Raw genomic sequence first — 12,669 nt, forward strand, 5'->3', positions numbered from 1 at the left:
AGCGAACAAATTACATATAGGGAAAAGATCTAGGAGAGCACACTACTGTTAAGGAGGGAAAGTCCTGTCTTCAGGGCATCAATAACAACTGCAGTTATGTTTTGTCCAAGTATACAGTTCAGGATAGTGCCCTCAGGACTTGAGAAAGAAAATGTAAAGATCAAGATTTCAAATATTATGGTTAGATTTTAAAATAATAAAAGTAAATCTAGAATCCTACATCAACTACAAAACTTGCAGGGTAGTGCATTTTTTAAAACATTACTAAATTAACACTAAAAATTACCCTCTATCTGCATATATCTGTACCTATGTATAGAGCAAAAACACAAGTAATATACTAAAAATAACAGTATAACATACTTTAAATCCTGACATAATAAAAATCCTCACAGAGAACAGCTTACAGTGCAGAGAAAGTCCACCAGACTATTGTTGCTCCTTTTAAGAACTATTATTCATATGGATGAAAGAAACAGAAATTATTATACATTAGTGTTTTGTAAAGTTCTTTATAAGAGATCAACACAACAAGAAAAAGGTACCTCTTTTTTCTGTTAAGCTGTAGCACAATATATTAAAATAAGTAAGCTGACAACAACAGATCTGCTTGACAAAGTCTAAATCTCTTATGACTTGATAATTACAACATTTTTTCTTACCGTTCACTTGGAGAATATGAGTTTGATAAAGCTTATCATAACCATCAGCGTAGCAGGTGTAATTTCCCATGTGAGTTGTGGTAACCTTCGTAATGTACAAGGATCCATCATCTCCAAAATCCTACAGGGAAAGATTGAAACCAAAGTTGTCATAATTATGCCTGCATCTCTGCAGTAATTATGTTCATCATCTTGGCAAAAAACATCACAAATATTAAACCAGAATAGCTGACAGTCATCTGAAACCCAAATACTGTATTTGTGAATGGTGGAGTTGTTTGATCTTGCTAGGTATGTTGTGCCTGCAGAAAAAAAAAAAAAACAAACAACTTTTATATTAACATCTAGTTAAATTATGCAGAAGTAATATGACAGCTATTTTCAGAAGATAATCCATTTCAGACTGGATCTGACTAGACAGAAAACTAAATCTTTGTTCAATTTAACAAGGTAAATCATATCCTGTAGATGTGTGGTCATCCTTTGAAATAAGAATATAGTAGAAAACAAAGCAAAGCAAAATAAACCACCCAAAACCAAAACCCAACTCATTTTTCTTCAATGTAAGAAACAATTTTTAACTTCACCCTTTTATATATCTTCAATTGACATATAGGTTCCACTAGAGCGGAGTGCAAAATTTGACCTCCATTTCAATTCTCAGTTCAATTCCCAGTCCAATTTTAATTAATGCAATATAATTTAAAATTTACAACCAATTGTAAAATATGCCAGTTACTGTAAAGATGCATGGAATATTTAATAGTATTTCATTCATGTCTGCAAAGACTCCCCTAAAATAACCATTCTAGTTTAATCTAGCTTGCAGTGGTTGTCTTGGATTCTATAGTACTTATACAAATCCATCTAGAAGTTGGGTTTTCTACCTTGTAATCCATTGTTTACTTTTTCAAGTACCTCTTGCCAGATTCTTTTCAGCCTTACCTAGCATTTTTTCAATTCTTGTATGTGCAGTATATTTAAATAAAACAGCAATTACCTTATTCGAGCAAGTAATATAAAAGAGAAATTTAAAACTATGAAAGATATCTTTCAGCCTAGGACATTTCAACATCAGCTCAGGCTTTTCATACTAATGTCAGTATTACAACTCTTACTTTCCAAGTAATCAGTTTCTCTGTTCATGTCAGGAAAGCAGTTCAACTTTGCAGCTTGCTATTGCAAGTCAGAAAGAAATTATATTTAAGAAGCCTGAGAATAATGGCACTTGACACAAATGCAAGTTTAAATTTTCAAATGCAAGCTTTCCTTCTAGGTCACAAAGCATACCAAAACCTAAGTTTCCTAAGTGCAAATTTGACATAACTTCTCTCAGTCTCATACTTTACAGCTACACCAAGAACAAATCATGAATCATGAAGCTAGTGTAAATCCACCAGCTGAAGAACCATCTTGACAGAAAATTATAAATCAGGTCAAAGCTTAAAGAAAGCAAGTTGATTAGATAGTGTTGGACTCAATGATCTCAAAGGTCTTTTCCAACCTGGTCTGGTCTGGTCTATTCTATTCTAAAATACGCAGTGTAATATAGTAAGTAGCTGTATTATATATACAGTAGAAAGTGGCAGACTCTCAAAAGAAACTCTACTATGAACACAATCCCAGACAGCAGTTTGTGGTTGTAATCCAAGCTAACTTTAGTCAAGGAAAATTAATCTTCCTATGCTTCTTTTCCAGTCAGTTAAGAAATGAATTAAAACCAAACCAAAAATCTTTAGCAAAATCTTTTCATGGGACAGTTCAATGGATCTGTCTTTTCTCATAGCTTTAAGTTACTGCTTACCTCTCTCTGCTGAGCATGGAAACAAGCTTCCTAACTACAATTAGATATATTAAGTATTAATTGGTCCCCCTGTTTCTTGACATTGGGGAGAATAGAGATAGACAGGCAAAAAAAGGGGATTATTTCTACAGAGGCTGTTTTTCAACGTAGCAATGTAATCTTGCCAGTACCAATCTACTGCCAACGGGGAAAAATATGATAATTCAGTACATCTAACTCAACCTCATATTTTGAAGATGTCTTCATGAATATCTTTCTGATTTTGTCTCACAAATGCTCAACACAGAGATCACCCTCTATTATCTCTTCCTAAAATAAGACTTCATAATTCATGAGCACCAAACATTAGTGAATAGGATTTGTCCATATTCAGCAAATTTGAGACTACAGATGAACAAAGTAACTGAGTACCTACCTAAAGAAGTAGAGATATACAAGCTTTCCTTTATTCTTCTGGATATAGTAAGGACTGCAGTTTAATTTCATGAGGAAATAGTAAAATCAAATAGAGAGTAATGTCCATTATTTTATGGACAAGATACAGCCGCTTTGTGCTTTTAAAACTGTATCAGCTGATTAAAAAAGAAGTTTTGTCATTTTGAAACCTAATAATTTTACAAACTTCCTAAGAATGTAAAGAGGGATCTCACAGAAAAGGGCCTCGATCACCAATGAGAATAGCAACTTCATTTTATACATAGTCATGTATAATTTCAATCTCGTGTATAAGAGATAAGACCTGTACATAAGTGACAGTTTTGGCAAAGTACTAGAGCTCTTGAGGCTACCCATAAAACATCACTAATCTTTCACTTTCCAAAAAAACTTCTGTAACATTATGCTACCTTGCTATGAACCTGCAGTAAAGATTGGTAATTTATTTAGACATTCAAAATCTCCAACTGAGTAGATACAGCTTATTTTAAATGGAAATTTCAGCATGCTCTGAAACAGCTGTCTTTTTTATTGGTTCACACAGAGATCTTCAGAATGACTCATATACCATTTAACTTCTACTCCTTTTTAACGAAACAGTCATATAATCAGATTTAATTGGATAAAGCTATTTGACATTTGTTTCTTATATATTTTTTTCAATTTAACATCAAACAGTGAAATTATTTTATAATAATTACCCAATTACCACAGTTTATTACAATTCCCCCAAACTCTCATTTTTTAAGTCAGCTTTAATTATAAATGTATTTATCATTACACTCCAAGATAGAGCTGGAAAAAAATCCACAATCCGACCCAACCCAACCACCCCAACCACCCCAAACAACAACAACAAACCAAACAAAAAAAGTGCAAAACGAACAACAATGCCCCCTCCCCCCACAACCTGGCTTTCAATTGCAGAATTTATTTAGACCACATTACAAAGTGATATTGAAGTTCCAAAGAAGCAGAACTGAAACAATTTATGCCTTAAGATGATTCAATTTAGGGTAATTGTGGAATGATCTTGGAAAAAGCATCCCTGCTTCTACTTACTTTAAACAGGTTTTATTTGTGGGAAGAGGGCAAACAAATCATTGAATACTTGCTAAATTTTCCCAATTATGAAAACTCCTCATATTTACACTGGGATAAGATAAAACTTAATTTATTTTCAATAACTTAACTTACAAATACTTTTGTTTTAAATTTATAAAATTTAATGGAGTTTTTGATCTTCTCATTGCATAAATTATGAAGTTTCACTTTTATGAGTGCAAACCCCTTTTCTTGTATTCTTGAACTGCACTCATCCTAAAGTAATAGAAATAATTTATTTTATTTCACAGAAACAAATTACTCAGCATGTTTCTTAAGGGAATCTCCAAAAAATACCAAAAGACCCAGACCCAAAAATACCCACCGAAACCAAAACCCCAAACACCAAAAAGAGCTGTTTAAACTTTTGTATTATTAAAATTTGAATCCAACTTTCATCCAGTCCATCTCATGTATTTCTGAACTATCCAGAAGCGAGACAAGCAGGCAAGTAGAGTGTCTTCAAGTTTTTTGCAGTCTGCAAAAGTTGTATGGGATAAATTTTGTTTTACTACAAACTACCCTGAGCACACTTGATTAACCAAAGGGCACTAAAATTGGCAAACAGATATATGTTCAAATATGTAGCAGTCAAAACATCCTAAAATAACATAAATAAGAAAAAAGATAGAGATTGGTAAAGAACCTTTTACCAGATAGTAGCTGAACTGGATGTACAGAGGAAAACAGAAAAACATAAACTTAGTACCTTCAAAGCTGACTTTGAAAATTAGAATGATTCACTTTAGGTTATTCTTAGAGCACAAGGGAAAAAGGGGAAAAAAAAGACAACAAACAAATCCCCCAGAAAACAAACAAAAACCACAAGCCAAACCAAAATCAAACCAACTAAGACATATTGTAACTTAAATAGCTTTCTTTAAGATTAAGTCTTATTTAATGTGTAGCATTAATGTATGAACTCTGTAGAGAGAAAATAGAGACAGTCACACACACTACTTGGGCCATTCATATCAGCTCATTATGACAGAATCACAGAATCACCAAGGTTGGAAGAGACCTCAAAGATCAAGCCCAACCCATCACCACAGACCTCATGAGTAAACCATGGCACCAAGTTCCAATCCCCTCCTGAACACCTCCAGGGATGGTGATTCCACCACCTCCCTGGGCACCCATTCCGATGCTATGTAAGAAAAGGGCACATACATGCTTAGAAATATTTTGAATGGAATTCCTATACAAAAGATGTTTTTTAAGTATACAGCTGAGTACATACAACAAAATGAGTGACATCTGTCTACTGTCTTTTGCTCTTTGCTTACAGAATCAAAATATTGACAGCTTGAATAATAGCACAGCAGCTTCAGTTAAGAAGGCTCTAGTCCAGACTGACATGCTCAAGGCTCATAAAAATATTATTCTTAGAGCCTTTTGAGCAAACTGCAAATCCAGTCAATCCTAACAAAGCACTTAGTATGAACTGGACTACAAAGAGCAAACTAATATTATTACTGTAAGTAATAGAGTAATGAAGTTATTACTATAAATGATAAAAAAAATTACTGCTGAGACAGTTTACATTTCATACCAGTCTTAGTTATCTGCAAGCATCACGCACACACTGAGAAGTATATTGCCTCTGCTTAAACCACTAATACAATGTTACACGTTCATCAGTCTAATCTTTTATCACAAGAAGGCTTTACTAGATAAGATCAATTCCTTAATGTCGATTTCAGCATCTTTGGAAGCTACCTCAAGTCTTTCATTGTCACCTCTGAAACTAGTTACATTGAAGCAAATATTTTTTTCCCTTTTCTCCCCTTTACATAAATGTACCAAGCATGAATTGTATCCCTTTACTAACGAGCTTATAGATATCATATATATTGATAGTTGTTCATATGCATGTATGTTACCATAAGGCTGAACAAACAAAATTTCAACTTTTCTACACATTATGACCAGCAATATATTTGTGTTTCTTCTTTCTGATACATATCTTTCTGCTAGATCTAGTTTGTCTTCACATCAGAGGAATGAGGATGGAAATTCCCCATTTCCAGAGGGATTGTGCATAGCAGTCATTAATACATTTTGTCTGTTATCAACAAAGTAAAGCAATCTTGCTGATATATAGCAACTTTGCTCTATTAAACATTCACATTATTTGTTATACATATAAAGTTTATGATGTCCTGCTAAAATTCATAGTAAACTGTGTACTATTCTGTGGCAAACTGCCTAACTGAGGTACTTGTGTTCCTTGCGCTACACAACAGGTTTAAAAAAAAATATTAAAAATCAAACACAAATACTTTCAATTTCACAGCTGAAAACAAGACCATAAACTCCAGTTAAACAAAACAGATCTTTACTACAGAAGGATAGGAGGAAATGAGGTTTCCCCCCCCTTCCTTTTACTAAAAATACTTTAAAATATTAACTTTTTAACACACATAGCCTTAAACTTTCTAGCATTTTTTTTCTGAATTAATGTATATCATGTCAAAAACATAAAAGCAAACCAGGATTTCAGTCATCTTTCATTAATTGTAAGTGACAATATAAGGAACTCCACATAATTCCTAATATTTGGCAAACTGCTGCACGCAAATTTAAACATCTCACAGACAAAAGTGATATGCCATTGGTATTTTACTTTGCCAAAGTAGGGCAATTCCATTTTATTGCTCATTAACAAAGGAAAAAATCCCAAAGCACAAAAAAACCCAACACCCAAAACAACAAAACAAACCACCACCCCAAACTCAAATATATAACAAATAACAAATCCAGCTCAGGCAAGTAACCATCACAATATGTCATTACTGTACAAGTGTTCCAAAGACTGTGTAAAAATATTTTTTTGTATCAAACTTATTATCTGTAAAGCATTGCCAAAGTAAGAGCCAGGAGAAGACATGGCAGCAAACAAAACAAAGCAGAAGGAATCCCGCTGAGAATAGCCAGAAGGAGGTGGTAACATGACCATTGTCAAGACATTTTCTACAGGTCAGAGCTGAAGCATGACCAGATGATGGACAGGCAAAGAGCACCACTGCTTTCTTAAGAAATTGTTCCCAAGGTTTGAAATTTTTCATGATCATGATGTATAAATTTATCATGGTAAATGTAAACAAAATTATTTGAATATCATGGCAGACAAACACTATTCTGTTGTAATCCTCTCAATAGCACACAAATTATGTAGGATTGTTCTGGACACAGTCTCAGGCTGCGCCAGGGGAGGTTCAGGCTGGATGTTAGGAAAAAGTTCTATACAGAAAGAGTGATTGCCCATTGGAATGGGCTGCCTGGGGAGGTGGTGGAGTCACCATCACTGGAGGTTTTCAGGAGAAGACTTGATGGGGTGCTTGGTGCCATGGGTTAGTTGTTTAGGTGGGTTGGATTGGTTGATGGGTTGGACGCGATGATCTTGAAGGTCTCTTCCAACCTGGTTTATTCTATGTATGTATGTATGTCATTCTATGTATGGATAAGTATTTGCTTTACGACACTTTTTGTAAGTAGCTGCACTGGTGAGTTTATAGGTGGGTAGCAATTTTTTTTGGAATTAGTATTGGATCATTACCTTGATAACTTTTGGGGGAAAAAATTAAATCCTATAATTTTTTTAACATTTATAAATGCCAGTTGAGCCCAATTCCTCATAAGTAATTATGTCCTATCTGCCTTCATTCTTCCTCCCAGGTTACTTGGGAGGGAGAGGTAGAAAGGGTCTCTTTTTTAGTGTTTAAGCAATTGTACCTCTCTGTTCAGTGAAACAGACTGTTGGATATCAAACACTTTTGTTACTGGTGATGTGGCCCTCCTACTTAATGTACTGTTTTGATGATTTGAAAGTCAGGGCTGTGAGCCACAGGAGGCCATTATTAACAAGCATCTTTCTCATGCCTTTAAGAAGGACTGACCTTTCCTGCTAGCTATAGCCTTCTTGAGGTTACTCTTTTGAGACTTCTTTTCTAAAATAATAGCCTGAAAAGCTTAGTATTCCTTTTACACCCCATAAAACTTTTTCTACAATGCCATGGAAAGCATTCATGTTTTGTAGGATAGCAAAAGTACTGCCAAATGACCTGGATAATTTGAAAAAATACACATGTAACCAGTCATAAAAGCATTCAGAGATGATGCTAGTTTTCACTCAGCTGAGGGAATGTGTACTGCATAAAAAAATTAAGTCTATAACCATATATAAAATTAAACTGCATTTTTTTCCTGTAAATAAATCAGCATTTAATAGAACAAGTTGAATTTTCTGGTATCAGCAATATAAAGTGCAGATGTATAATGCATCTCTCTATATACATATATAGAAATGAACTGAGAAAACTGTATTTGAAATGAAAAGAAAGAGCTGAGGAAGAAAGGTGCTATAGTAGTGCAAGACAACTGACAAAATAGCTTTCCGCTAACTTTAAAATACAGGGAAGATGAGCAAGACTGAAAAGAAATGGAGGAAGTTCTGGTGTTTCTGAAAAAAAAGAAGTGCAGGTTAATATATTAAGACAATTAAAAATATTGCTTGAATAAATAATATGGTAGAAAATCAAGATCTACCTACAAGAACACTTGCTGAAAGGAGAATACTAATATAAATGAAATTGCCAGCTCTGCACCTTCCTGAATATATTTCAATGTTTGTATACAATCTGCTAATTAGTATTTACTATAGGAAACTTAAAAATAGAAAGAGCATGGGTGGATATAACTATATTGTAAATATGGTTTTTGAGATTTGTTTTATTTTTATGAGAAATTGTCCTTGGGGAGCAGAAAAAAAGATTGAAGCATATTTCCCCAATATTTCCAGCTTACCTGGAATTCTGTCATAAATAACAATTTTAAAAGAATAATCACAGGTAGGGCATTTTATATTTATGATAATTGTCTTAAAGTCATAAGTGTGTCATACTGAGCACAATTTAACCATGCATAAAGAAAAGTTTGTATTTAGGTCTATACTATCCTCATAGGAGAAGACAATATAAAAGGGAATAATTTATTTATATGTTTCTCCTTAGAATTTTAAGAAAGAGAGGGAAAAAGGATAAGAAGTTGGAAGGAAAAGGGTAATTTTAGGAGTCCTCCCTAGGAAATAGTCTTTAGTATTTTGGACATTCTTAAAATATTTCTGTCATCAGCTGCTGAGTAGAATGGAAGACAGCATGTTCTTTCAGAGGACATTAGCTCTTAATGGCATCTGCAATATGGTGTTTTTGTTTTGTGTGTTTTGTTGATGGGAGATGAATATATCAATAAGAGAATGCAGATTGTTGAATGATACCAAAAAAGTAGTAATCTTTAAATGAATTTTAATGTAATAAAGAAATAAGAAGTAATGTAGTTCAACTACACTCTTTTTAAACATTATTAATTTAAGGATGTTAGCAGATGTTAAACATTACACATGGACAAGTTATCTAAGTAGATCTTGTATAAATGTAGTATCAAAGGGCAGATATATTACAAGAAAAGTGTGATTGCAGACAGAGGAAAGAAGCTGAAGGCAAGACTGAATCAAAAGGTCAGAAAAAGATTAAATGAGATATAAAAATATTGAAAGTGAATTAAAAAAAGTAATACATACTGTAATTGGGAAAAAAAATGCTACTTTAAATTTTTTCCTAAGTAGTATTTTCTGTAATGAATAATTGGTTAGATAAAACAAAAAATATTCAGAAAAGTGGAATGACATATGAAATTTAACATGCTAGATAACAGCAAGACAAAAACACATTTCTAAATATGTACTAAAATACCTGCATAATGTCCTGTGGTATCAGTTTTGAAGTGAGTCAGAGCACAATTATATGGCAATTTAAGTAACATTTGCAGAAGCATACAATTTTTTTTGGTGTTCTCATTCAGAGTGATGCTGATTATCCTTGACTTCCATCAAGTTAACAAGATAAAGATCAGCAGAAATATCCATTACCTCCAGAAATAGTAATTGTAAGTTCCTCAAGGAGAGTTCAAGAGTACTAAGGACTTCTAAAAGAACCAATTGGGTATCAGCAATATTATTAATATCTGACCACATGCTTGATAACATTATCTAAGTTATAATTGGAGGTATTCAGGAGGAGACTTGATGGGGTGCTTGGTGCCATGGGTTAGTTGTTTAGGTGGTGTTGGATTGGTTGATGGGTTGGACGCGATGATCTTGAAGGTATCTTCCATCCTGGTCTGGTCTATTCTATTCTATTTTTAAAATGTACTACTTCAATGCCATTTTCATTATCATCCTTTGAAAGTCAAACAGCATTTCTTAGTATTTTTTTAAAATGTTGGAATATATATAAAACACCATTATTTAAGAGTAGCTCTTAGCCACTCCATACTTGACAGCTTTAAAAATACATCCTCTATACTTTTTAGTAGAGAAGTAGATTTTTGTTTTGTTTTGTTTTGCAACAAAACAGAAATCCAACAGTCATGATTTGAGTTTAGACTTGACTCTTTTGCTTCTTGCATTTTTCCATTTGGCAAAACACTAGGCATAACATTGTTCCAAGTTTGCTTCCCCTTGAAGTGAATAGCTTAACTCATACTGAGAACTGCATGAGCTTGCTATGATTTACAAACTCACACTGTCACTACTGATTGTGATTGCTTTCCTAGATAGGTGCTAACTTCCAGTTATGATGATTTCTGACACATTTTGCTAAAAAAAAAAAAGTTTGTCTGTCTTCCCAGATCAGTGCTTGTCATGTTTTTCACAGAAAGTGCACTACCATTTACATAACATTATTAGTCTTGAGATGCACAGATGTGGTTTTTGTGTAACTGAGTAAATTAGTAGTTCCCAGAGTTAGGCAAACATGATTGCAGTTTATAATATAGCCATAGTAAAACCTAGAATAAGTTGCCTCTAGGGACATCTGAAATTATACAAGGACTTAAGGGCTTTGAATGTTTAAAGTTGCTTGAATAAGTACAACACTTTCTTCAGTGGTTAATTTGCAACATAAACTGGAGTACAATGTTTCCCTCTGCATTTGTCCCTTTGAAGTTAATATTTAAGTTCTAAATTCATTTTGCATAATAAAATATAAAACACAGCTCTTTTTTTGTACAATTATTTTTCTTTTCCTCAAGGTCTTATTTTAGTACATTGCTTGAATGGATACTAAATTATGGCTACATAACAACCTTTAAGCAAATGTGTAACTGTTAAGAACCAAGCAGGAAATATATTATGAACAGGGTTCAGAAAGGTATGGCATGATCAAAGAAATATGGAAGGTAACAAAATAAAAAAAAAAAAATAATAAAAAAACCCAAAAGGAAACTGAAGGAGGATCTAGAAACAAATACAGGAGGATCAAGTCAGTGTGAAAAGTGAAACATACGATAAATTTTGAAGATACTCTAGGACCAATTTACCTGCATGTCTTTATGTGGGGTTTTCTGGTTGTGTGTGTTTTGTTTCTTTGTTTTTAGTGCCTCACTCCATGGATATTGGATCTGTCATCCTCCTTCTGTATTTGAATCACAACTAAACTATTAATGTTAAAGGACTAAGCTACAACATATTGTTTGCTTGAAAGGACTTCCAAGCATTCCAGTTTGGTTTATATATTTTTTTAATGTCTTTATTAAGCTAACAAACAAACATCAAACATTTATCATCAGAATTATGCTATCCTGACACTTCTCCTCACTTTAGAGTTCTTACTGTACCTGTACACACAGGTACACACACAGCCATCATCCCAGCCACACTTTGCAGAGCTTACATTTAATTTTTGTGGGTTGTCAGTCCAGCTCATTATCATATATTCCTCCTCTCATATTAACTGTAAACAAATCTGTCTAATTCTAACAATTTCAACTTTGCTTTGAATGTCTGATCACCACTAACTTCACATAGGGCTTCCCACAAGTGTTTAAAATTCCATACTTGACCCTCCTCCAGCTGTGATAAGTGCTTCAGAAGCATGCTGGGTTGGCCCTGGCTAATAGCCAAACTCCCACCCAGCTGCTTGCTTACTCATTCCTCCTCCACCCTCCACAGAACAGTGGGGAAAATAAGAGTAAAATGAATGAGAAAACTCAGGGGTTGTGATAAAGGCAGAGAGATTGCTTACTAATTACTGTGGTGGGCAAAACAGACGCAGCTTTGGCAAATTCAGCTGAATTTTTTGCCAACAAAAGCGAGAACTAACTTGGACAGTGAGAAAAAATGCACATATTATTAAAACAACAGCTTCCCTTCCTCTATTGGGCTCAACTTCGCTCCTTCACTCCCAAATCCTTTACCCTCTCTGCCTGAGTGGTGCAGAAGGTTGGGGTACACAACACTAGTCAGTACACAACATCCCCCATTTGCATTTCCTTTCTCCTCACCCTTTTATGTCTGTTCCAGCCAGGACTCACAATGAGCTAAGTCCTTCAAGACAAACCTGTTCCAGTGTGGCTGCATATCTGCTCCAACATAGCCCAGCTCCTGCTACCCCAGCCTTGGACTTCCTGCTGCTGTTTCTGTCTTTTTATTCTCTACTCCTCTTTCTCTCGCTATTGTTTTATGCCCTTTAATGAATGTTTTCCCAGGGGTGCTATGAGTGCAGCTGAGGGGCTCAGTTGTGCCCTAAGGTGGGTCCATTGAAACCAGCTGCAAAGAGCTGTGTCTAGCTTGAGGCAGCTCCTGGCCTCTTCCTGCAGAGATAACTC

At 34.3% G+C, this 12,669-nt stretch overlaps 1 protein-coding gene across 1 annotated transcript in view; it reads right to left on the reverse strand.

Moving 5' to 3' along the window:
• FSTL5 (follistatin like 5) overlaps positions 1-12,669 on the reverse strand; it is a 246,145-nt gene that overhangs the window by 61,738 nt on the left and 171,738 nt on the right. Inside the window, exon 8 of the mRNA XM_009904567.2 lies at positions 663-783. Within this exon, the coding sequence (XP_009902869.1) occupies positions 663-783 (121 nt within the window). The remainder of the gene's footprint in view (positions 1-662; positions 784-12,669) is intronic.

This window comes from Dryobates pubescens, chromosome 1 (genome assembly GCF_014839835.1).
Source record: "Dryobates pubescens isolate bDryPub1 chromosome 1, bDryPub1.pri, whole genome shotgun sequence".
Taxonomy (NCBI): Eukaryota; Metazoa; Chordata; class Aves; order Piciformes; family Picidae; genus Dryobates; species Dryobates pubescens.